A 23459-nucleotide genomic window follows, 5' to 3' on the forward strand; every position below is an offset into this window, starting at 1 on the left:
GTAAGCCCTTCAAGCCTTCCCTGCTTTTCAATTAGATGGTGGCCAATATGGTTGTGTTCTCAACTCCAGTTTTCTGACTGCTCCCAATAATCCTTGATTCCACTGTCAATGAAGAATCTATCTACAATAAGTTCAACGACCAAACCTCCACTGCTAGGAAAGAGAATTTCACAGATCAAAAAAACCTAATCACGTCCATCTTAAGTGGGCACCCTCTTATTTTAAATTGTGTCCTATAATTCTCTCCCATGAGAGGAAACATCCTCCTGGTATTCATCCTGTCAAATCCCCTTGAGATTTTATATGTTCCAATAAGGTCACTTGTCATTCTCCTAAACACTAATGGATGTAGCCCAACCTGTTTAACCTTTTTTTGTAAAGTAGGCTCTTCATCCAAGGAATGACTTGAATGAACCTTTTCTGAATTGTTAATGGATTTTCAAACCCTTTTCAAATAAAGAAACCACAACTGTACACTATACTCCAGTTGCCACTATCAGGGCTCAGTATGACTGCAGCAAGGTTTTCCTACTTTTATAATCGATTTCCCTTGCAATAAATTCCAGCATTCCATTTCCCCTCCTATTAATCACTACCTGTACCTGCATACTAACTTTTTATGATTATGTGCCAGGATACCAGATTGCCCTACAGCAGAATTCTACAATCTCACCATTTAAATCGTATATTGTTTTCAAATCTTCCTGTCAAAGTGGGCATGTTTACATTTCCCCACAATTTTCCCCACTCACTTAACCTATCGATATCGCTTCGTAGAGTTTTTATCTCCTCTTGGCAACTTTGCAATAATCTTGGTGTCATTGGTAAATGTAGACATGGATAAAGACTTTTTATTACTACTTGTTGTGATTTGGGAAGAGGGGAGAAAATTGTTGCATTTGAGATATAAGAACGTGGGAAATGGGAGTAGAAATGGGACATTCGGTCGATAAAGCCTGCTCCTCCATTCAAACAGACCATGGCTGATCATCTACCTCAATGTGATCTTTCCCCACTATCCCCATATCCTTTGATGTCATTAGTATCCAGAAATCTGTTGATTACTGTCGCAAACATACTCACTAATTGAGCACCCTCCAAATAAAGAAATGCTCCCTCATCTCCACCCTTAATGGCCACCCTCAGTTTCCTCAATCCTTCCTCATAATACGATCCTGCAATCCCAGGAATCAGTCTGGTGAATCTCTGTTGCATGCTTCCATGGCAAGTACATGCTTCCTTAGATAAGGTAAGGAGACCAAAATTATACACAATACACCAGGGCTCTACAATTTGAGCAAGGTATCTTTGCTTTTTTACTCAAATCCCCTTGTGATGAAGGCCAACATAGTATTTGCCTTTCTAATTAGTTGCCACATCTTTTAGTGACTCATGAACGAACACATGCAGGTTCTTTTAGACGTCAACATTTCCCAACCTCTCATTTAAGAAATACTTTCTTTATTGCTTTTGCTAGCAAAGTGGACAACTTTACACTTATTCACATTATATTCCATCTGCCATGTTGTTGCCCACTCACTTAATTTGTGCACATTCCCTTGAATCTTCTTTGCATCCTCCTCACAGCTTACATTTCCATCCAGTTTGGTGTCATCGGCAAACTTGGTAATATGTGGGGTTGACCCCCACATCCAAATTATTTATTGAGTTTTTGAACATCTGTAGCCCCACCACTGATCCACGTGATACCCCACTAGTCAATCGCCTGCCATCCTGAGAATGTCTGTTTATTCCCATCTTTGTCATCTTGTGATAGTGGCCCATGAAGTGAATCAAGGCCTATAGTGTTTGTTGGGTTAGAACAGTGCAGAGTGCAGACCAACAACTTAGCATCACTTTGAAATTTTAATAAACAGAGGGTAATGGTAATTTATTCCCTGTCCTCTGCGTGCCTGGCGCCAGTGCTGTGTAACTGGTACCCAGTGTGAATGCTGTGCAGCTGGTACCAAGCGCCAGTGCTGTGTGGCTGGTGCCAGTGCAGACAGAGATCAGTTGACCTGTCGATGCAACAGCTTGTGGGAGTGCAGATTGCATTTGCCATCTTTCTGTGCTGTCACCAGGCTTGAAGATCCCTACCTGTTGTTTCTACAGACAAAGAACAAGTGGATCTGCTCCCGAGTGAGGCTGTGAGTCAGCAGAGCTGGGGAAGATCGTCTGACTTGAAACCTGAAAATTTATGGGGACACTGTCCCAGAGAGTGATTTCTCATAGGATGGAGAGAATTCCTATTTATTTGTGGAGGTTGAACTTCACACACAGAATATGGAAGAGGCAATCTACGGTAAATGATCTATCATTATTAAATGTCATATACACAGGAAACAGTGCAAGAAAGATCTTGATAATTTACTCGAACACGTGTCTCCTTTTTGCACTTAAGGAGTAAAGTTAAATATTGCAATGCACCTTTTTCAAAAGCTTTAAGGTTTGAGCATCTGCATCAGGAAGTCCTGGATTTAGTAGCACCAGGGTGCTTAAGTTGTCTTTTATTTCTGTTCAAGGTCGGTCCTATTGTGTGCGCACACAGCGTATGCTAAACCAGTGCCTAGAATCCTTAGTGCAGAAGGTTCAAAGTGGAGTGGTTATTAATTTTGAGAAAACTGGACCAGACCCCACGCCAGTTGGAGAAGGTAAGAAAAATATTCCTTAAAAATGTTTACCATTTGGACTATAGCCAGCAAAATGTTTGCAGAAATATTCATGAAAAGGTTTTGCCTTTCCTTGGAACTGTCTGACACTTGTATATGTTTTGCTTCTGTTTTTGCTTATTATTAACACTGCATCTTCAAGGACAGGTAACTCGTATATCAGCACTGAAGATGTACAGATTTTAAGAGATTGAGCTCCAATTTAGTGTGCATAAACTGGGACATATGTTGATTCTGTATGATGGTGTGAAGTGGGGAATAATTCTGGACTTTTCATCTAACTGTTTGGTTTCTGACAAGAAGTGGCTGTCGACCTGCACAATTCAGAGGGATAAAGAATGACCATTCGCCACTCGGATCTGGGTTCATGGACAACTCAAATCAAAAGACTGCTTCCTCATTTTTCTTGATGAGTTTAAACAGTTTTAATAAGAATGCAGTTGGGCCTTACTACAAGAAGTCTCCAAATGTGGCACTGTTTGGTGTTAGTGGGTGGAAAGTCATGTGAACATGTGCACAAGAAAATATATTTGGTTCAAGAGTAATCTCAAGAAAACTTTGTCCAACATCTGATATACCTGATCAAGGGAGTGTTTGCCTTGCACTAAATGCCTGAAATATTCCCTTTGTAGCACTGATAATCCCATTTTGAGTACAAAACTGGATGAGAATTTAGGAAGCATGATTAGTAGGTTTGCAGATGACACCAAGATTGGTGGCATAGTGAACAAGGTTATCTAGGATTGCAAAGGGCCAGTTGGTCAATGAATAGCAAATGAAGCTTAATTTAGATAAATGCGAGATGATGCATTTTGGTACATTGAACCAGGACAGGACTTGCTCAGTTAATGGTAGAGCGTTGGGGAGAGTTACAGAACAAAGAGATCTAGAGATACAGGTTCACAGCACCTTAAACGGGGGGTCACAGGTAGACAGGGTGGAGAAGAAGGCATTCGGCATATTTGGTTTCATTGGTCAGAACATTAAATACAGAATGTTGGGACATCCCGTTGAAGTTGTATAAGACATTGGTAAGGTCACTCTTGAAATACTGTGTATAATTCTGGTCACCCTATTATAAAAAGGATATTATTAAACTTGAAAGAGTGCAGAAAAGATTTACTAGGATGCTACCAGGACTTGATGGTTTGAGTTACAGGGAGAGGCTGGATAGACTGGGACTTTTTTCCCTGGAATGTAGGAGTCTTAAGGATGATTTTATAGAGGTCTATAAATAATGAGGGGCATAGTTAAGGTAGATAGTAATATCTTTTTCCAAAGGTGGGGGGGGTCTAAAACTAGAGGCCATAGATTTAAGGTGAGTGGGGAGAAACAAAAAGATCCACAGGGGCAATTTTTTCACAGAGGGTGGTGAGAGTCTGGAACGAGCTGCCAGAGGCAGTAGTAGAGGCAGGTACAATTTTGTCTTTTAAAATGCAATGGGATAGTTACATGGGTAAGATGGGTATAGAGGGATATGGGCCAAATCCAGGCAATTGGGATTAGTTTAGTAAAAACTGGGCAGCATGGACAAGTTGGGCCAAAGGGCCTGTTTCCATGCTGCAAATCTCTGGCTCTATGATCTGTGCTGGGTCTCAACTTTTTACAGTTGATATAAATGAAGGCAGTGAAAGTATGATTAAATTTGCTGACAACACAAAGGTAGGAAAGTAAATTGTGAAGAGGGTATAAGGAAGCTACAAAGGAGCATTGATAGGTTAAAGGTTAAAGTTTATTTATTAGTGTCACAAGTAGGCTTACATTAAAACTCTGAAGTTGCTGTGAAAATCCCATAGTCGCCACACCCCGGCATCTGTTCGGGTACACTGAGGGAGAATTTAGCATGGTCAATGCACGTCATTCAGACTGCGGGAAGAAACTGGAGCACCTGAGGAAACCCACGCAGACACGGGGAGAACATGCAGATTCCACACAGTGACCCAAGCAGGGAATCAAACTTGGGTCCCTGGCGCTGTGAGGCAGCAGAGTGGCTTAGTCCTGCTCCAATTGCACTTGTCTTCAATTATAAAGAAAGATGTTGCAGAGATACATCAGTTTTCATTGGGAGGCCAAACCTCATTGTACAATTACATGTGTTAAAACATTGCAATAGGAGAAGGAAGCTCAATCCCTTGAATTGGTTCCACTATTCAAATTAGATCATGATTGACCTGTATCTCAACTCTCCTACCTTCGCTCCATATCCCTTCATATCCAACAAATATCACCACTGTTTTTTAATGGGTGCTTTCCGATTTCAGTTCCAAATGACCAATGTGGAGTTTTTTAGGTCATGTCCCCTTGCTCTTGATCAAACATGACTTACCACTGCTTCTTCCTATCTACTGTATAAAATCTTTTTATAATTTTAAACATCTCAAATATATCGCCACTTAATCTTCTTAACTCAAAGGAGCACTAGTCAAGTTGATATGAATATACAAAATTGATAGACAAGCAACGAGAATCTCCTGTATCAAACTTGCCCTAAAATTCATGAGCTGGAATTGTATTGCTTTGCCCACCACAGGAAATGGAGCAGGTGAGGGGCAGGAAAGGTCTGTTGACCTTGGGCAGGATTTTACGGTTTCTGGTCAAGCGAGGCCGTAAAATTCTGTCCATGATGGTTGGACTGTCATGATGGTTGCAGCATCCCATAGATGGTAAGGTTGATCTGATATAAATTACATTGTAGTACCAACGCTTTAATTCACAAATAACTGGAATAGAGCACATTGCAAGTGCTAAGCTTTAGCAGCTGGGTCATTGAATTTACTCAAGGATGAAGTGGACAGATTTTTGATTGACGAGGTGTTAAGGATTGTGGAGGATTGAAAGTGGGGTAAAGGCTACAATCAGATCAGCCATGATTTTATGGAATGGCAGAGCAGATTGATATGCTAATTGGCCCGCTCATGCTCCGATTTCTTGTGATCTGATTTTCCTACCTCAGGTATGAACTCATATAGAATTAAAGTTTTACAGCGCGGAAAGAGACCTTTCAGCCCATTATGCCAGCAATGGCAATCGAGCACCTGTCTATCCTAATCCCATTTTCCAACACTTGGTCCATAGCCTTGTTTGCTATAATGTTTCAGCTGTTATCTAAATGCTTTCTAAATTATGTGAGGGTTCCGCCTCCACCACCCTTTTCTATCTATCGTCTCTAATAATCTTATACACCTCAATCAGGACTCCTTCAGCTTTCTCTGCTCTAACAGAAGGTAATGCAACCTAACCAGCCTGTCTCCATAGCTGAAAATTTCTATCTCAAACAACATCCTGGTGAACCTCCTCTGCTCCCGCTCTAAAATCAGAGAATCGCTATAATGCAGAAGGGAGCCATTCGGCCCACTGAGTCTGCACTGACAGCAATCTCTTCCATGCCCTATCCCAGTAACTGCATCTTGCTGATCATCCTGGCACTAAGAGGCAATTTACCATGGCCAATCAACCTAATCTGTACATCTTTGAATTGAGTGCAGGTCCCTGGTGCTGTGAGGCAGCTGTGCCACCATCCTGCTCCAATACATCCTTCCTATTGTGTGGTGATCAGAACAGCACTCGGTACTCTAGCCATGACCTAAAATAGTTATGATGAAGCATTTTATGCAGCTCCATCATAACCTTCCTGCTTTTATATTCTTTGTCTTGGCTAATAAAGGCAAGTACCCCATATGCCTTTTAGCCACTTTGTCTACCTGTCCTGCTGCCTTTCGGGATCTTTGGACATGTACCCCAAGTTCCCTCTGGTCCTCTAACCTACCATACTACCGTTCATTGTGTATTCCCTTGCCTTGGTAGTCCTCCAAAAATGCATCCCATTTGCCAATGTTTGCCAATCTGACTGAACCACCTATATCGTCCTGTAACCTAAAGCTTTTCTCCTCGCAGTTTATCATACCATCAATTTTCACGTCATCTGTAAACTTACTGATCATACACCCCACATTTCCATCTAGATCATTTAATGTACACTACAAACAGCAAAGGGACCGAGCATTGATCCCTGTGGTACACCTTTGCACACAAACTTCCAGTTGCAAAAACAACCTTTGACCTTTGCCCTCTGCCTTGTTGCCTGATCCATCTTTGTCCTTTTAAATCTAACCAGGCTATGGTCACTTTCACCAAAATGCTTCCCACTGACACTTCTACCATCTGCCCAGCTTCATTGCCTAAAATTTGATCTGGTCCTACCCCCTCTCCTTGTAGGACTTTCTACATGCTGGCTCAAATGGTTTTCCTGGATGCTGTTTAAGAATCCCACCCTTTCTAAGTCTTTCACACTTTGCTATCCCAATTAATATTGGGGAAGTTGAAATCCCCGACTATTATAAACACGCTGTTTTTGCACTTCTTTGAAATTTGGCTCTGTATCTGCTCCTTTCTCCCTGACTGGGAGCATATTGAACACACAGCAATGTGATTGCCCCTTTTTGTTTTTAAGTTCCAATGATATGGCCTCAGTTGAGTAGATTGCTAAGGTACCATTCTTCGTCACTGTAGTAATTGGCTCCAAGATCAATAATGCAGCAGAAAGCTCCTACTCCTTTTGTTCTGCTGTGTTTCAGATTGTATTGTTGAACCACCTCGAGCAACCTCTTCATTTACTCCTCAAGCTTGGCATAGCTGTCACAAATTGATTTATGTGAGACCAAACCCCAAGACTGGCGTACCTGTTGGACACTGGCCAATTCCTGAATCTTTTTGGCCAGATCAAAACTCCCCCACATTGGTGAGTATCAGCGACCAGAACATGTGTTACTCTTTGCATAAGCGCTTTGTTGCTGTTTTGATTTGCTCAGTGTTGTAATTAATTTAATAACTGTAATATAGTGCATGTACCTATACCATATAAACAGGAAACACATTTAAAACCAAAGTTACTCAAATGTCTTAACAAATTAGTTGATAGAAAATAATCCGCAGATTATTAAAGTTCTAAATAAATCAACATTGTAAGTTTCTAAATAATCAGATTCTATTGATTGGGAGTGAAGCTTCACAGATTAATGAATGGAAGTGTTTTGTTAAAGACAGCTATAAAAGAGAGATGGGGATTGGCTTGATGATGAATAGGGGATCAAGGTGGAGAAAAAGCAGGTAACTATAGGCCAGTTAGCTTAATGTCTTTTATTGGGACAATGCTAAAATCTGTTTTAAAGGATGTAATCGCAGAGTGTCTAGAAGTTGTTTTTATTTATTAGTGTCAACAAGCCGCTTACATTAACAATGCAATGAAGTTACTGTGAAAATCCCCTAGTTGCCACATTCCGGCGCTTGTTCAGGTACACTAAGGGAGAATTTAGTGTGGCCAATCCACCTAAACAGTGCATCTTTTGGACTGTGGGAGGAAACCAGAGCACCTGGAGGAAACCCACACAGGCACGGGAAGAATGTGCAGGCTCCGCACAGACAGTGGCTCAAGCTGGGAATTAAACCCACGTCCCTGGTGCTGTGAAGTAGCGGTGCTAACCACTGTGCCATCCTGCTCCATAGCACAAACAAGCAGAGTCAGCATGGCTTCGTGAAGAGAAACTGTGCTTGACAAATTCATTAGAATTCTTTGCGGTGGTAAGTGGGATAGATAAAGGGGAACAAGGAGTTGAAATATATTTGGATTTCCAAAAAAAATTCAAAAAGGTACTGTACAAAATGCTACTTAACGATAAGAGCCCATTAGCTTGGACAGAGGATTGACTAACTAATAAACAGAGTGGAATAATGGGGGCATTTTCAGGATGGCAACCTGCAAAGGGATGACCATAGACTGGTCTCCCCTTTTAAGGGGAAGAGCTGACTAGTGGTGATTTAACCTAAGGGTCACTACACCTCAGGCGAGGGGCAAGGTTGAGAAGATGGGCCTTCGTGATTAACCTCAACCAATACGAGTTGTAACTAGTGGATTGCCACAGGATCAGTGCTGGGGCCACATTATTTACAATATATATCAATGACGTGGGCAGCATGTTAATGTAAGCTTAATTGTGACGAATAAATAAACTTTTTTTTACTTGGACGAGGGAAGTGAATGTACTATTGGCAAGTTTGCAGGTGACACAAAAACAGCTGGAAAGGCAAGTGGTGAAGATGACTTGGATGGATATAGACAGGTTAGGTGAGTGGGAAAAATTTGGAATAGGGAATATAACGTAGGAAAATATAAAGTTATGCATTTTGGTAGGAAGAATAAAGGAGCTGAACATTATTTAAATGAAGAAAGCTGCAGCACAGAGAGATTTGGGGGTCCTTGTGCATAGATCTCAAAAAACCAGCATGCAAGTTCAGTAGGTAATAGGGAAGGCAAATGGAGTGTTGACCTTTATTTCAAAGGGAATGGAGTATAAAAATAGGAAACATCTAAATACTCCTTAAATATGCATTTGTGGATTACAAGGCCAAGGGGCAAGTGCTGGAATATGGGATTAGAATAGTTGGGTAGTTTGTCTTTGGCACAGTCGTGATGGGCCAAAGGCAATTTTCTGTGCTGTTTACCTCTATGAGCATTAGATGTGAATCTGTGATTGGACACCATTTGCTAAACAACCCTAAATATGCTGCGGATTGTTAGCATACTGACAAAACCATTCATGATTATCAGTTAGGCTTGTAATATCACCTACTTACTTGAGTGAAAAACTAAATATATTAATACGCTGGACCAGGATCTTTATAAACGGAAACAAGATATACACATCGCGTCCGTTTCAACTAAACAAAACAGGTAACAGCAATTTTCTGGTTCATTCCCCAGGGCAATGTCTTGACCAATCAGAGTTAGCTTGCCTGGTTTCAATTTAAACAGAGCTTGGCAGTTATCTATCAGTCATCATTTAACTGGTGCATTCTCCATGGCAATGCTTCTGCCAGCCAGAATCTAGTTGTTAACCAATCAGCACTTTCTTCTCATAAAGTATAAATTGTTGTTCCTTTTACATTTGGTTTTTGAGAATTGCCCTGATGAGCGTAAGACAAAGTTTCAAAAACATTTCTCTCTTCAGAATTACTCTAGTTCTGCATTACCAAATAACTACTTATATCCTTTCTTGGGCTTGTCCATTTTTGTTGATGTTTTGGTTTGCTTTACTGGGTTAGATGCCCTGTATAAATGTAAATTGTTGTTTTTACAATCCAGCAACGTGCAGTGAGTCATGAACAAGTTTAATTGTGAAGTAAATGCCTGGTATCAAAATTAATATATCAAAATATGAACAGAATTTTGGAAATGCACAGTGAATCATAGAATCCCTACAGTGCAGAAGGAAGCCATTCAGCCCATCGAGTTTACACTGGCAACAATCCCACCCGTGTCCTATCCTTGTAACCCCACATAGTCTCCCTGACATTAAGGAGCGATCCACGCAGACCTGTAACCCCAAATATTTACCCCACTAATTCCCCTAACCTATACGTCTTGGCACACTAGGGAGCAATTTAGCAAGGCCAATCCACCTAACCTGCACATCTTTGGAGTCATGGTGTGGGGGTGCCAGTGTTGGACTGGGATGGGCACAGTAAAAAGTCTCAACATCAAACGCACTGTACAGTACTCAACACTGACCACTGCCAGTCTCCAGACACAATTCTACAACTCATCCGCTTAATCCTGGACCACAGCATCTTCACCTTCAACAACCAGTTCTTCATCCAGATACATGGAACAGCCATGGGGACCAAGTTCACACCTCAATACGCCAAAATCTTCATCCACAAGTTCAAACAAGGCCCCTTCACTGCACAGGACCTTCAATCAATGCGATACACAAAATACATCGAAGACATTGTCTTCCTTTGGACTCGCAACAAAAAAGTGACTGAAACATCTACATGATGACATCATTGAGTTCCAGCCCACATCAGACTCAGCGTGGACTACTCTCCAGAATCGGTTGCATCCTTGGACATATTCATCAGGTTGCATTCATCAGGTAAATGGAGAGGTAGGCTTCATGGCATATATAGTCAGAGATTCAATTGCAAGATAATGATTGGAATGCAAGTCTTTACAGGGAGTCACATCTTTACAGGCACAGACAATGCGAGTGGAGAGAGGGAGAATCATAAGTTAAAGAGTTGTGAATTGTCCCAAGCCAGGGCAGTTAGTATGATTTTGGAAGCCAAGGCAGTATGGTAGGGGTTACATGTAGTGTGACATGAACCCAAGATCCCAGTTGATTCTGTCCTCATGCATGCAGAACTTGGCTATCAGTTTCTGTTCTGTGATTCAGCATTGTCCTGTGTCTTGAAGGCAACCTTGGAGAATGCTTACCTGAAGATCAGAGGCTGAATGCTGAAGTGTTCCCAACTGTGTTCCCCATCAAGGACAGTCACCCCAGCACTTCACTCTATCACAAACTCACAGATAACCTCACTTCTCCAGCTTCCACTCTAAACACATTAAAGAAGCCATCCCCTATGAACAAGCCCTCTCTACACACAGAATCTGCTCAGATGAGGAGGAGTCTAACAGACAACTACAGATGTTGAAAGACGCCATCGTAAGAATGAGATATGATGCTCGATTCATTGATCGACAGTCCAGATGCGCCAAGCAAAAAACAGCACAACCTCCTCAGAAGACAAACATGGGACACGACCAACAGCGTATCCTTTGTCGTCCAGTACTTCCCCGGAGTGGAGAGGCTACAATATCTTCTTCGAAGCCTTCAACATGTTATCTATCGATGAAGACAAACATCTCGCCAAGGTTATCTCCACACCCCCAAACTTGCCTTCAAACAACCGTGCAATCTCAAACAGACCATTATTCGCCGCAGCAGACTACCCAGCCTTCAGGAGAACAGTGACCATGACACCACACAATCCTGTCACAGCAGTCTCTGCAAAATGTGCCAGATCATCGACATGGATATCACTACCATATGCAAGAACACCATCCACCAGGTACACGGTACGTACTCTTGCGAATTGGCCAATGTTGTCTATCTGATATGCTGCGGGAAACGACGTCCTGAGGCATGGTGCATTAGTACCATGCAGATGCTATAACAACAGATGGATGGACACTGCGCAACAATCATCAGGCTGGAGTGTTCCCTTCTGTTGGGAACAGTCAAGGGCATTCAGCCTGCGATCTTCAGGTAAGCGTTCTCCAAGACGGCCTTTAAAACACACAAGGCAGAATCACCAAGCAGAAACTGATAGCCAAGTTCCGCACGTATGAGAGTGGCCTCAACCAGGATCTCGGGTTCATGTCACACTACATGTAACCTTCACCATACTGCCTGGGCTCGCAAAATCCGACTAACTGCCTTGGCTTGAGACAATTCGCACCTCTTTAACCTGTGGTTATCCCCCTCTCCAATCGCATTGTCTGCACTTGTAAAGACGTGATTCCCTGTGAATACTCGCATTCCAATCATTATCTTGCAATTGTGTCTCTGTCTATATATATGATGTTTGTGAAACCTAACTTAAATTAAAACCTAACCTAAATAACCTCTAACCTAAATTAGAGGGATTAGCAGGTAAATGTGTAGGGATATGGGGGTAGGGCCTGGGTGGGATTGTGGTCAGTGCAGACTCGATGGTGTAAATGGCCTCTTTCTGTAGGGTTTCTATGATTCTTCTACGAGGAGCACCCAGAGGAAACCCAGGCAGATGTGGGGAGAACTTGCAAACTCCACACACTGTTTTTGAGGATAGTATTTAGAAACTATTTTAAAGCAAACTTGTACATCACTAATGTTGTAATGACAAGTTTTAATGTCTATCACACATGGTCACTTCTTCAATTGGTAATCTCAACTGTGGAGTTACTGAGGTGCACATGCTAGCAGGGGACTTAAGGATACATTGAAAATGGAGTCTGTAATTCTTGCAGGAAATCATTTGACTTTCCGATGGGAGCAATACATGATGTCACTGGGACTGGTCTCATTCACCTTTTGACTTGAGGTTGAAAATAGTCTGGAACTAGGTGGTGAATGGAAAGGAGGGGTGTCATTGTGATCTCCAAGGTATCTTTCTTTTGAATCGTGCACTGCTGTGGGAATATTAATTGGACTGCAGGAATTCTGAGTCCTGTACAGATTGTTTTTGTATCATTCAAACCTTTGTTATCGTTAGATTTTTACTCCTGAACTACCTGCTTTTAGTGTTGCAGCAGAAAGTTGTGGTTCTGCTTGGCAAGTTTATTTCAATTAAGGATATTTTTACACCAAATTGGCGACACAACAAATTGTGGAATCAATCCTCCCTCCCTATGCTTTATGAAAAGTGCATAATTAGTATTTATCTTCCTTGTGTTTGATCCACAGCCTCCACGTACAGCTCACCCTGTGGTAAGGTTCTCATGTGCTGATTGTGAACCAATGGTCATTGATAAATTACCCTTTGACAAATACGAACTTGAACCCTCACCTTTGACCCAGTACATTCTAGAGCGCAAATCCCCTCACACCTGCTGGCAGGTAAGTGCACTTTTGGCTCCAGTGAATGTGTATTCTGCATTTGTACCGTCAGTGCTTTCCTTTGGGCCATTGATTTTGTTTTTTTAACAGACTGACTACACATGAGATGCACGTGTTTCACCATAACAATAATCTTTAACAGAGAAAATAGGTTTCAGTGTTAACTTGGTAATCTTGCCCCTTGCATTTCCTTGCTGTACTGAGGAGTTCTGCATATCTTTTGGAAAAATTGTTAACAACTGAGCTGCTTAGCTGTTCCGGTGCCATGGCAAGTGTTTATCACTTGACCAACACTGCTAAAACAGGTTATTTGTTCATTTATATCATTGTCTATTGGGACCTTACTGTGTACTAATTTATTAATAGGGGCGTACTACTTTTTCCTCCATATCAACAGTGACTGTATTTTAAAATTAGTTAGTTGGCTGTGAAACATCAGACATTCAAGAAATATTAATGGTGATATTTACATGGAGAGGTGGTGGTGAAGTGATAATATCATTGGACCAGTAATCCAGGTATCCAGGCCAATGTTCTGAAGTCAACATGGTGGCACAAGGGTGGCACAGTGGTTAGCACAGCTATCTCTCAGACCCAGGGACCTGGGGTCAGTTACAGTCTCAGGTGACTTTGGAGTTTGCATGAGCTACCTGTGTCTGCATGATATCCTCCGGGTGCTCCAGTTTCTTTCCACAGTCCAAGGATGTGCAGGTTGGTGGATTGGCCGTGCTAAATTGCCTTTGGTGTCCCAAGATATGTAGGTTAGGGGGATTCACAGTAAAAAGTCTGACAACACCAGGTTTTAGTCCAACCTATTTATTTGATAATATACTTGCAAGCTTTCGGGTTAGCCCCTTCGTCAGGTGAATGGAGAGTTCTGGCCTCAGACAGAGCATATAAAGCACAGACAGTTTAGAGATTACTGATTAGAATGCGAATCCTTACACCTAACCTGCTGTTCAAGACGTGAAGTGGCTGATAATGTGAGTGGAAGGAGCACTGATCACAGTTTAAAGAGATGTGTATTGTCTCCAGACAGTACAGTAAGTGAGGTTTTGCAAACCCAGGCAAGTCACGGGGGTTACAGATAGTGCGACATGAACCCAAGATCCCTGTTGAGACCGTCCTCATGTGTGCGGAACTTGGCTATCAGTCTCTGTTCAGCGACTCTGCGCTGTCGTGTATTGTGAAGGCCACCTTGGAGAATGCTTACCCGAAGGTCAGAGGCTGAATGCCCGTGACCACTGAAGTGTTCGTCACTTCAGTGGTCACGGGCATTCAGTGGTATCTCTGAAAAGAGGGAGCTCTTTCACACACGGCCAACTCTGTCAAATTAAATACATACATTATATATAATGGACATGTCTATGCAATTGTAAAGTTTCACATGGCTTATGATCTATTGAGGGATCCTGTTGGTTTCTAGAAAATAATACATCAGTTTCTGGCATTTTTTTTTAAGAATAGCTGAACAAATCTATGTTGTATGTTCACAGGGTGGCACAGTGGTTTAGCACTGCTGCCCCATAGCACCAGGGACCCAGATTCAATTCTGGCCTTGGGATGAAGGAACTAAGTGTAATATCTCCAAATTTGCAGATAATACAAAGTTGCGTGGGAGGGTGATGTTTCAGCATGATTTGGATGGGCTGAATGTGTGGGCATATGCATGGCAGACGCAGCATAATGTGGATAAATGTGAAGCTATCCACTTTGGTAGCAATAATAGGAAGACGGATTATTTCTTGAATGGGTGTAAATTGAGAGAGGGGGATACTCAGCAAGTCCTTGGAATCCTCGTGCATCAGTCACTGAAAGCAAGCACGCAGGTACAGCAGGCAGTAAAGAAGGCAAATGGTATGTTGGCCTTCGTAACGAGAGGATTTGAGTTTAGGGATAGGGATGTTTTTTAAAGGTAATCTCTTGCCTTACTCTGTGCGACCTTCACTCCGCCCGCTCCAACGAACAATCGGTCTTCACGGAGGAGGACGCGAATAGTTGGTGGACAAGTCCCCAGGACCAGATAGAATGTATCCCAAGGTTCTGAAGGAAATGGCAGAGGTGATAGTAGATGCCTTAGTGATTATTTTCCAATCCTCGCTGGATTCCGGGGAAGTGCTGGAGGATTGGAAAACGGCTAATGTTACGCCGCTGTTTAAAAAGGGTAGCAGGCAAAAGGCAGGGAATTATAGGCCGGTTAGTTTAACGTCTGTTGTAGGAAAAATGCTTGACTCCGTCATCAAAGAAGAAATAGCGAGGCATCTTGAGAAGAATTGTTTGATAGAGCAGACGCAGCACGGATTTGTTAAGGGGAAGTCATGTCTGACGAATTTATTGGAATTCTATGAGGATGTGTCTAGTGCGGTGGACAGAGGGGAACCAGTGGATGTGATGTTCCTCGATTTTCAGAAGGCGTTTGATAAGGTGCTGCACAAAAGGTTGTTACAGAAGGTTAGGGGGCATAGAGTTGGGGGTAAGGTGTTAGCGTGGATAGGGGATTAGCTGTCAAATAGGAGGCAGAGAGTAGGTGTCAGTGGGTGCTATTCGGATTGGCGGTTGGTGACTAGTGTTGTGCCCCAGGGATCGGTGCTGGGGCCTCAGCTATTTACTATTTATATAGATGACCTGGAGGAGGGAGCTGAGTGTAGGGTGTCGAAATTTGCTGATGACACAAAGATAAGTGGAAAAGCAAATTGTGCGGAGGGTGTAGAAAGTCTGCAGAGGGATCTAGAGAGGCTGAGCGAGTGGGCGAGGACCTGGCAGATGGAATACAATGTTGGCAAGTGTGAGGTTATCCACTTTGGCAGGAATAATAGTAGGAGGGACTACTATTTAAAGGGCGAAAAGCTGCAGCGTGCTACGGTGCAGAGGGACCTGGAGGACCTTGTGCATGAGTCGCAAAAACCCAGCCTACAGGTGCAGCGGGTAATCAGGAAGGCAAATGGGATGCTGGCCTTCATAGCGAGGGGGATCGAATAAAGAAGTAGGGAGGTCTTGCTGCAACTGTACAGGGCACTAGTGAGGCCGCAGCTAGAGTACTGTGTGCAGTTTTGGTTGCCGCACTTGCGCAAGGATATTTTGGCCTTGGAGGGAGTGCAGAGGAGGTTCACTAGGCTGATACTGGAGTTGAGGGGGTTGAACTATGAAGAGAGGCTGAATAGACTGGGCTTGTACTCGGAGTTTCGAAGGATGAGGGGGGATCTTATTGAGACGTATATGATGATGAAGGGGATGGATAGGGTAGAGGTGGAGAGGTTCTTCCCGCTCAGAAAGGACAGCAGGACTAGAGGGCACAGCCTCAAGATAAGGGGGGGCAGTTTAGAGCAGAGTTTCTTCACTCAAAGGGTGGTGAATCTCTGGAATTCTCTGCCCGTTGAAGTGGTGGAGGCTACCTTGCTAAATATATTTAAGACACGGGTAGATAGGTTTTTGGTAGGCAAGGGGATTAAGGGTTATGGGGAGAAAGCAGGAAAGTGGAACTGAGCCACTTCAGATCAGCCATGATCTTATTGAATGGCGGGGCAGGCTCGAGGGGCTAGATGGCCTACTCCTCCTCCTATTTCTTATGTTCTTATGTTTTGCTGCAATTGTGTAGGGTGTTGGTGGGGCCACATCCGGAGTATTGTGTGCAGTTTTGGTGTACTTATTTGAGAAAGGATGTCCTTGCTATAGAGAGAATATAGCAAAGGTTTACATGGCTAATTCCTGGGATGGTTGGTCTGCCATATGAAGAGAAACTAAGTTGCTTAGGATTATAGTCATTGGAGTTTAGAAAAGTGAGAGAGGATCTCATAGGAACTAACAGGATTAAACATGGTAGATTCAGAAAGAATGTTCCCAGTGGTGAGGGAATCCAGAACAAGGGGTCATAGTTAAAAGATAAGGGATAAACATTTTAGAACTGAGGTGAGGAGAAATTTCTTTACCCAGAGGGTGGTGAATGTGAATTAATTACCACAGAAAATAGTTGAGGCTAAAAAATTGAGAGATTTCAAGAAGAAATTAGATATAGCTCTTGGGGCTGAAGGGATATGGGGGAAGGGGGGATCAGACTATTGAATTTGATGATCAGCCATGATCAAAATGAATGGCGGACCAGACTTTAGGGCCAGATGGCCTCCTGATTCTAGTTTCTATGTTCAATGGTATGATTGACTTTTCAACTTATTCTGTTGTGTCAAAACGTTCAATTCTGGAATTTACTGAAACTTGCCCGAAGGCTCCAGTCGTATCATGTAACGTATGTAGTACTGGTTGTGAAGTATGGAATGATGCAACATAGAGGGTGGCTATTGGGCCCACCATTTCTGTGTTGGCTCTTTGTTGGAGCCATGCATTAATCTTGTTCTACTCATTATCCACAGTTCTATTTTTTCCCCCTTCAAATAGTCAAGTAATAGCATTGATTTGAAAAATGTGAGGTACTTTGGTTTACTGACTCACTTTTACACTTCATTCCTAGGTGTTTGTGAGCAGTAGTGGAAAATACAGTGATCTTGGTCATCCGTTTGGTTATCTTAAGGCGAGCACAACATTAACCTGTGTGAATCTCTTTGTTATGCCTTACAACTACCCGGTGCTGCTACCACAGCTTGGTATGTTCATCTGTATTATAAACTTTCAATATGAATAATTACGAGGGAAGGGGGTTTCTGACATGATATAAAGGACAGTTAATAAAACTCCTTCAACAGAAACATTGAATCAAACATTTAAAAATGTTGCCTGTTTGCTTTTTATTTTTACACATTTGCCAATGAAACTACTTGAATGAGCTGCTTCAAGTGCAGTTAGCAGCTGTGACCATTCTCAGACTTCCAGTGCTTTCTTTGGGCATGACTGTGATCTTGTTTCTTAATGCCTCCGTGGCGTTGCTCTACCCTTATTCACCTCTTGCAGCATTCAGACTTCTGGTCTGGCCTGTGCATTCCCCTTGTCATTGCATTGTTGGTGTTGGAGCTTTCAGCTCATGAGCACAAACGTTGGGACTCCATTCCTTGAACCCAACAGCCTTAACATTTTCACTGCTGGCGATGCAATGGTGTAGTGGTATTGTCACTGGACTAGTAATCCATAGACCCGGGGTAATGCTCTGGGGACCCGGCTTTGAATCCCACCACAGCAGATGATGAAATTTGAATTCAATAAAAACCTGCAATTAAAAGTCTAATGATGAAAATTAAAACCATTGTCTTTACCTTAAAAAGCCATTTGGTTCACAGCCATCTATTCGTGGTCTAGCCTACATGTGACTCTGGACCCCTGGCAATGTGGTTGATTCTTAAATACTCTATGAAATGGCCTAGCAAACAACTCCATTTAAGGTAAGTTAGGGATGGGCAACAAATTCTGTACCAGCCAGCGATGCCCACATCCCATGAATGAATAAAAAAATTGCTCTGTGTTCTGTGCCTTTTCTTGTGTGTGGCAAATTGTGTTTTACAAAATTGGTAGACTTCTTTGAAGGAGTGACCAAGAAAATAGATGAGGGTAGAAAAATGTGGGGTGTTGATAAGACAAACCAGGGCAGGACTTGCACAATTAATGGTAGGGCCCTGGGGAGTGTTGTCAAGCAGAGAAATCTAAGGATACATATAGTTCCTTGAAAGTGACGTCACAGATGGGTAGGGTAGTGAAGAAGGGATTTAGTATATTTGCCTTCATCGGTCAGAGCACTGAGTACAGGAATTGGGATGTTATGTTACAACTGTACAAAACATTGGTGAGGCCACATTTGGAGTACTGTATCATCCTGCTGTAGGAAGAGTGCTGCAGGAAGGCACAGACTTGGTGGGCTGAAGGGCCTGTTCCAGTGCTGCACTATTCTTTGTTCCATTAAACTGGAAAGGATGCAAGAAAGATTTACAAAGATTTTACTAGGATTGGAAGGTTTGAATTAGAAAGAGGCTGGATAGACTGGGGCGCATACAAAATTGGCTTCTTGATAGAAGCCAAAGACTGGTTGAGAATTGTTTTTCAAACTGGAGGCCTGGGACCAGTGGTCTGCCTTAGGGATCAGTGCTAGGTCCACTTTTATTTGTCATTTATATTAATGACTTGAAACAGTTCTATGGAGCCCTCAACACACTCTACGGACCTCAATCTCTTGGGAGTTCCCTCCTCCTGAGTACAGATAGTACAGCGCTCATTACGGAGAGGGCACAGATCCTGCAGAGATGTGCTGACCACTTTGAAGCCGTCCTCAACCAACCGTCATCTATTAACGAAGAGGCAATAGACAGATTCCCCAGGTTGATATCAACAGCACCATGGATGATCCAGCAGCAGTAGCCGAAGTCATGAAAGCTGTCAGCCAGTTATCCAGTGGCAAAGCCCCAGGGGCAGATGCCATACCTGCAGAGATCTACAAAGCTGCTGGTCCTGTACTTAACGAGAAGCTCACCGAGTTGTTCCAGTCCTTTTGGAAACAAGGATCCATTCCTCAGGAACTTAAAGATGCTTCCATCGTACACCTCAACAAGAGGGAGGGCAATCAGCAAGTATGCAACAACCACCGAGGAATCTCGCTGCTCTCCATCACAGAAAAAACCCTTGCAAGAGTCCTGCTAAATCGTCTGGTCACTCATCTGGAGCTGGGCCTGCTTCCAGAATCACAGTGTGGCTTCCACAAAGGTCACGGGACTATTGACATGATTTTTGCTGTGCGCTAACTTCAGGAGAAATGTCAGGAGCAGAATCACAAGCTCTACACAACCTTTGTTGATCTCGCGAAAGCCTTCAACACTGTAAGTGGACAAAGCCTGTGGAGGATCATATCAAAGTTCGGCTGTCCCCCCCAAATTCATTCAGTTGGTACGCCAGTTCCATGATGGCCAGAGTACTGGATGGTGGAGAAGCCTCTGAGGCATTCCCAGTCACCAATGGTGTCAAACAGGACTGTGCTCCTACCCACACTGTTCAGCATGATGTTTACTGCCATGCTGAGTGATGCCTTCCAGGACAGTGTTGCTGGGATCAGCCTCAAGTACAGTGAAGGAGACTGTTCTGAGAGATTTCCTCCTTGCTGATGACTGCGCCCTGTATACTGGCTCACAGCCAGAGATGCAAATCAGTATGGACAAACTTTCCACACTTGTGACAACTTTGGACTTACCACCAACATTAAAAAGGTTGAAGTCATGCACCAGCCTGCTCCTCATGCACCGTACACAGAACCCATAATCACAATCAAAGGGCAGAAACTACAGGCAGTGGACCAGTTCACTTATCTTGGCAGCGCCCTCTCCCAAGCAGTGACTATTGATACAGAACTTAACTGCAGAATAGCAACGGCAAGTTCTGCTTTCGGTAGACTGCGCTCCACTATATGGGAATGTTGAGAAATCAGCCCAGCAACAAAACTGAAGGTCTGCAGCACCACTGTACTCACTACCCTCCTGTATGCCTGTGAAACGTGGACTGTGTATCGAAGGCATGCAAGACAGCTCAATCATTTGCACATGACTTGTCTTCGCAGAATATTGCATATCAGATGGCAAGACAAAGTACCAGACACTGAAATTCTCTCTAGAGCAAGTCTACCATCAGTCCACACACTGCTGATGAGAGCGCAGACCCGGTGGGCAGGTCATGTCATCTGTATGTCAGACAAGCACAAACCCAAGCAGCTCCTTTTTGGGGAACTCTCTGCTGGAAGGTGCTCGCATGGAGGGCAGAAGAAACGTTTCGAAGACACACTCAAGGCCTCCCTGAAGTTGCTTGACATAGACATGACCACCTGGGAAACGCTGGTACAAAACTGCCCTACCTGGCACTGCCTCATCCACAAAGGCTGTCAAGCTTACAAAGCAAGGTGTATTGCTGAAGCACAACTTAAGTGCGAGCTGTGCAAGTCTAGAGACACCAGTGCAACAACTACAGTGCCTACACAAGTCTGTCCAATATGTGCCAGGATATTCCATGCCCGAATTGGCCTGATCATTCATCTTCAAATACACCGCAACCAGCCTCAAAATGACTGATGGTGTCGTGGTCCTCATCGATGACAATGGACGAACATCTATATAATTATTTGGATGAGAATATAGGAGGCATGGTTAGTAAGTTTGCAAATGACACCAAGATTGGTGGCATAGTGGACAGTGAAGAAAGTTATCTCCATTTGCAATGGGGTCTTGATCAGTTGGGCCAGTAGACTGATGAATGGCAGATGGCGTTTAATTTAAATAAATATGAGGTGATGCATTTTGGTAGATTGAAACAGGGCAGGAATTAGTCAGTTAATGGTAGGGCATTGGAGAGAGTTGCAGAACAAAGAGATCTAAGAGTACATGTTCATAGCTTGAAAGTGGAGTCACAGGTGGACAGCGTGGTGAAGAAGGCATTCAGCATGCTTGGTTTCATTGATCAGAACATTGAATACAGGAGTTGGGAGATCTTGAAGTTGTACAAGAACATTGGCAAGGCCATACTTGGAATACTGTGTACAGTTCTGGTCACCCTATTATAGAAAGGATATTATTAAACTAGAAAGAGTGCAGAAAAGATTTATTAAGGACTTGATGAACAAAGAAGGAACAAAGAAAATTACAGCACAGGAACAGGCCCTTCGGCCTCCAAGTCTGCACCGACCATGCTGCCCGACTTAACTAAAACCCCCTACCCTCCTGGGGACTATATCCTTCTATTCCCATTCTAAAAGAAGATGGTTTGAGTTAAGGAGAGACTGAATAGACTGGGAGTTTTTTCTCTGGAGCATAGAAGGCTGAGGGGTGATCTTATAGAGGTCTATAAAATAATGAGGGACATAGATCAGCTAAATAGTCAATATCTTCTCCCAAAGATACAGGAGTCTAAAACTAGAGGGCATAGATTTAAGGTGAGAGGGGAGAGATATAAAAGGGTCCACGGGCAATTTCTTCACACAGAGGGTGCTGAGTGTCTGGAACAAGTTGCCAGAGGTAGTAGAGGCGAGTACAATTTTGAGAAGCAATTAGACAGTTACATGGTAAGGTGGATATAATGGGATATGGGCCAAATGCGGCCAATTGGGATTAGCTTAGGGGTTTAAAAAAAAGGGTGGCATGGACAAGTTGGGCTGAAGGGTCCTGTTTCCATGCTGTAAACCTCCTATGACTGACTTTTTCCCTGGAGTGTAGGAAGATGAGTGGTGATCTTTATAGAGGTTTTAAAATCATGGCGGGCAGAGATAAGGTGAATAACCCAGGTTTTTTCCTCAGAGTAGGGGAATCCAAAAACTAGAGGGCTTAAGTTTAAGGTGAGAGAGTAAGATTTAAAAGGAACCTTGAGAGGCAACTTTTTCACACAGAGGGTGGTGCATATTTGGAATGAGCTGCCAGAGGAATTAGTTTGACAAGTTCTGGGAAGACAGTTGAATAATTGCCAGAAACCTGAACAAGAAGCTGAGGCATCCGCAGGTCTGTTAATAAAAGGTGGAGGCTTACTAATATTATGAAAGTCAAATTCATCTTAATAGAACATAGAACACTACAGCACAAACAGGCCCTTCGGCCCACGAGTTGCGCCGGTCACATCAACACCTACCAATCTATAGACCTATCTATAACCCCCAATCCCATAAAACCCCATATACTCATCCAGAAGTCTTTTAAAAGACCCCAGCGAGTTCGCCTCCACCGCCACTGACAGCAGCCGATTCCATTCACTCACCACCCTCTGAGTGGAAAACCTTACCCCTAACATCACTTCTGTACTTTCCTCCCCGCACCTTAAATCTGTGTCCTCTTGTAGCGACCATTTCAATCCGGGGAAATAGCCTCTGAGAATCCACCCTATCTATTCCTCTCAACATTTTATAAACTTCTATCAGGTCGCCTCTCAACCTTCGTCTCTCCAGGGAAAAGAGACCCAGCTCCCTCAACCTAACTTCATAAGGCATGCCTCCCAATCCAGGCAACATCCTTGTAAATCTCCTCTGTACCCTTTCAATAGCTTCTACGTCTTTCCTGTAGTGAGGTGACCAGAACTGCGCACAGTACTCCAAATGAGGCCTGACAAGGGTCTTATAATGTTGAGAGTGGAGGCTGGAAACTCCAACTCTAGATGGGGCACAGGCTGCACGTGTACAGATTGCTATTGACACTTATTTTGGGGCCAGACCACCTGTCGAAGAAGCAAAACCGTGCAAAAACCTGGGTCAAGTGGCTGGGAGTGGAGCACCATAGGAGGCAAGAATCCCAGCAGAGGACGGAAGAGAGATTTCAAAAGAAGAATACTTGAAATGGGACAAGAAAAGGTGCCAGTTGAATTAAAAAGAGAGAAAGAGAAAACAGGCTCTAAACAAGAAAAGGTTGTAGAGAGCAGACTTTAATTGAAGAAGTCTGCAAAGGAAAGAAGTACCTAACCACTTGTA

General features: G+C 43.2%; 1 protein-coding gene across 3 annotated transcripts in view; it reads left to right on the top strand.

Annotated features, from left to right (window-relative positions):
- The window catches only part of ints6l (integrator complex subunit 6 like), a 220271-nt gene that overhangs the window by 167172 nt on the left and 29640 nt on the right, over positions 1-23459 (top strand). For 2 of the 3 annotated variants that reach the window (XM_080187764.1, XM_080187763.1), the window contains exons 6-9: positions 2523-2651; positions 7244-7407; positions 12953-13105; positions 17568-17700. In XM_080187764.1, coding sequence (XP_080043890.1) covers positions 2523-2651; positions 7244-7407; positions 12953-13105; positions 17568-17700 — 579 coding nt within the window. Of the gene's footprint in view, positions 1-2112; positions 2303-2522; positions 2652-7243; positions 7408-12952; positions 13106-17567; positions 17701-23459 lie in introns of those variants that run through there. The other variant, XR_013886531.1, reaches the window with a different exon arrangement.

The sequence above is a fragment of the Carcharhinus amblyrhynchos genome, chromosome 4 (assembly GCF_965287045.1).
Source record: "Carcharhinus amblyrhynchos chromosome 4, sCarAmb.v2.hapA, whole genome shotgun sequence".
NCBI lineage: Eukaryota > Metazoa > Chordata > Chondrichthyes > Carcharhiniformes > Carcharhinidae > Carcharhinus > Carcharhinus amblyrhynchos.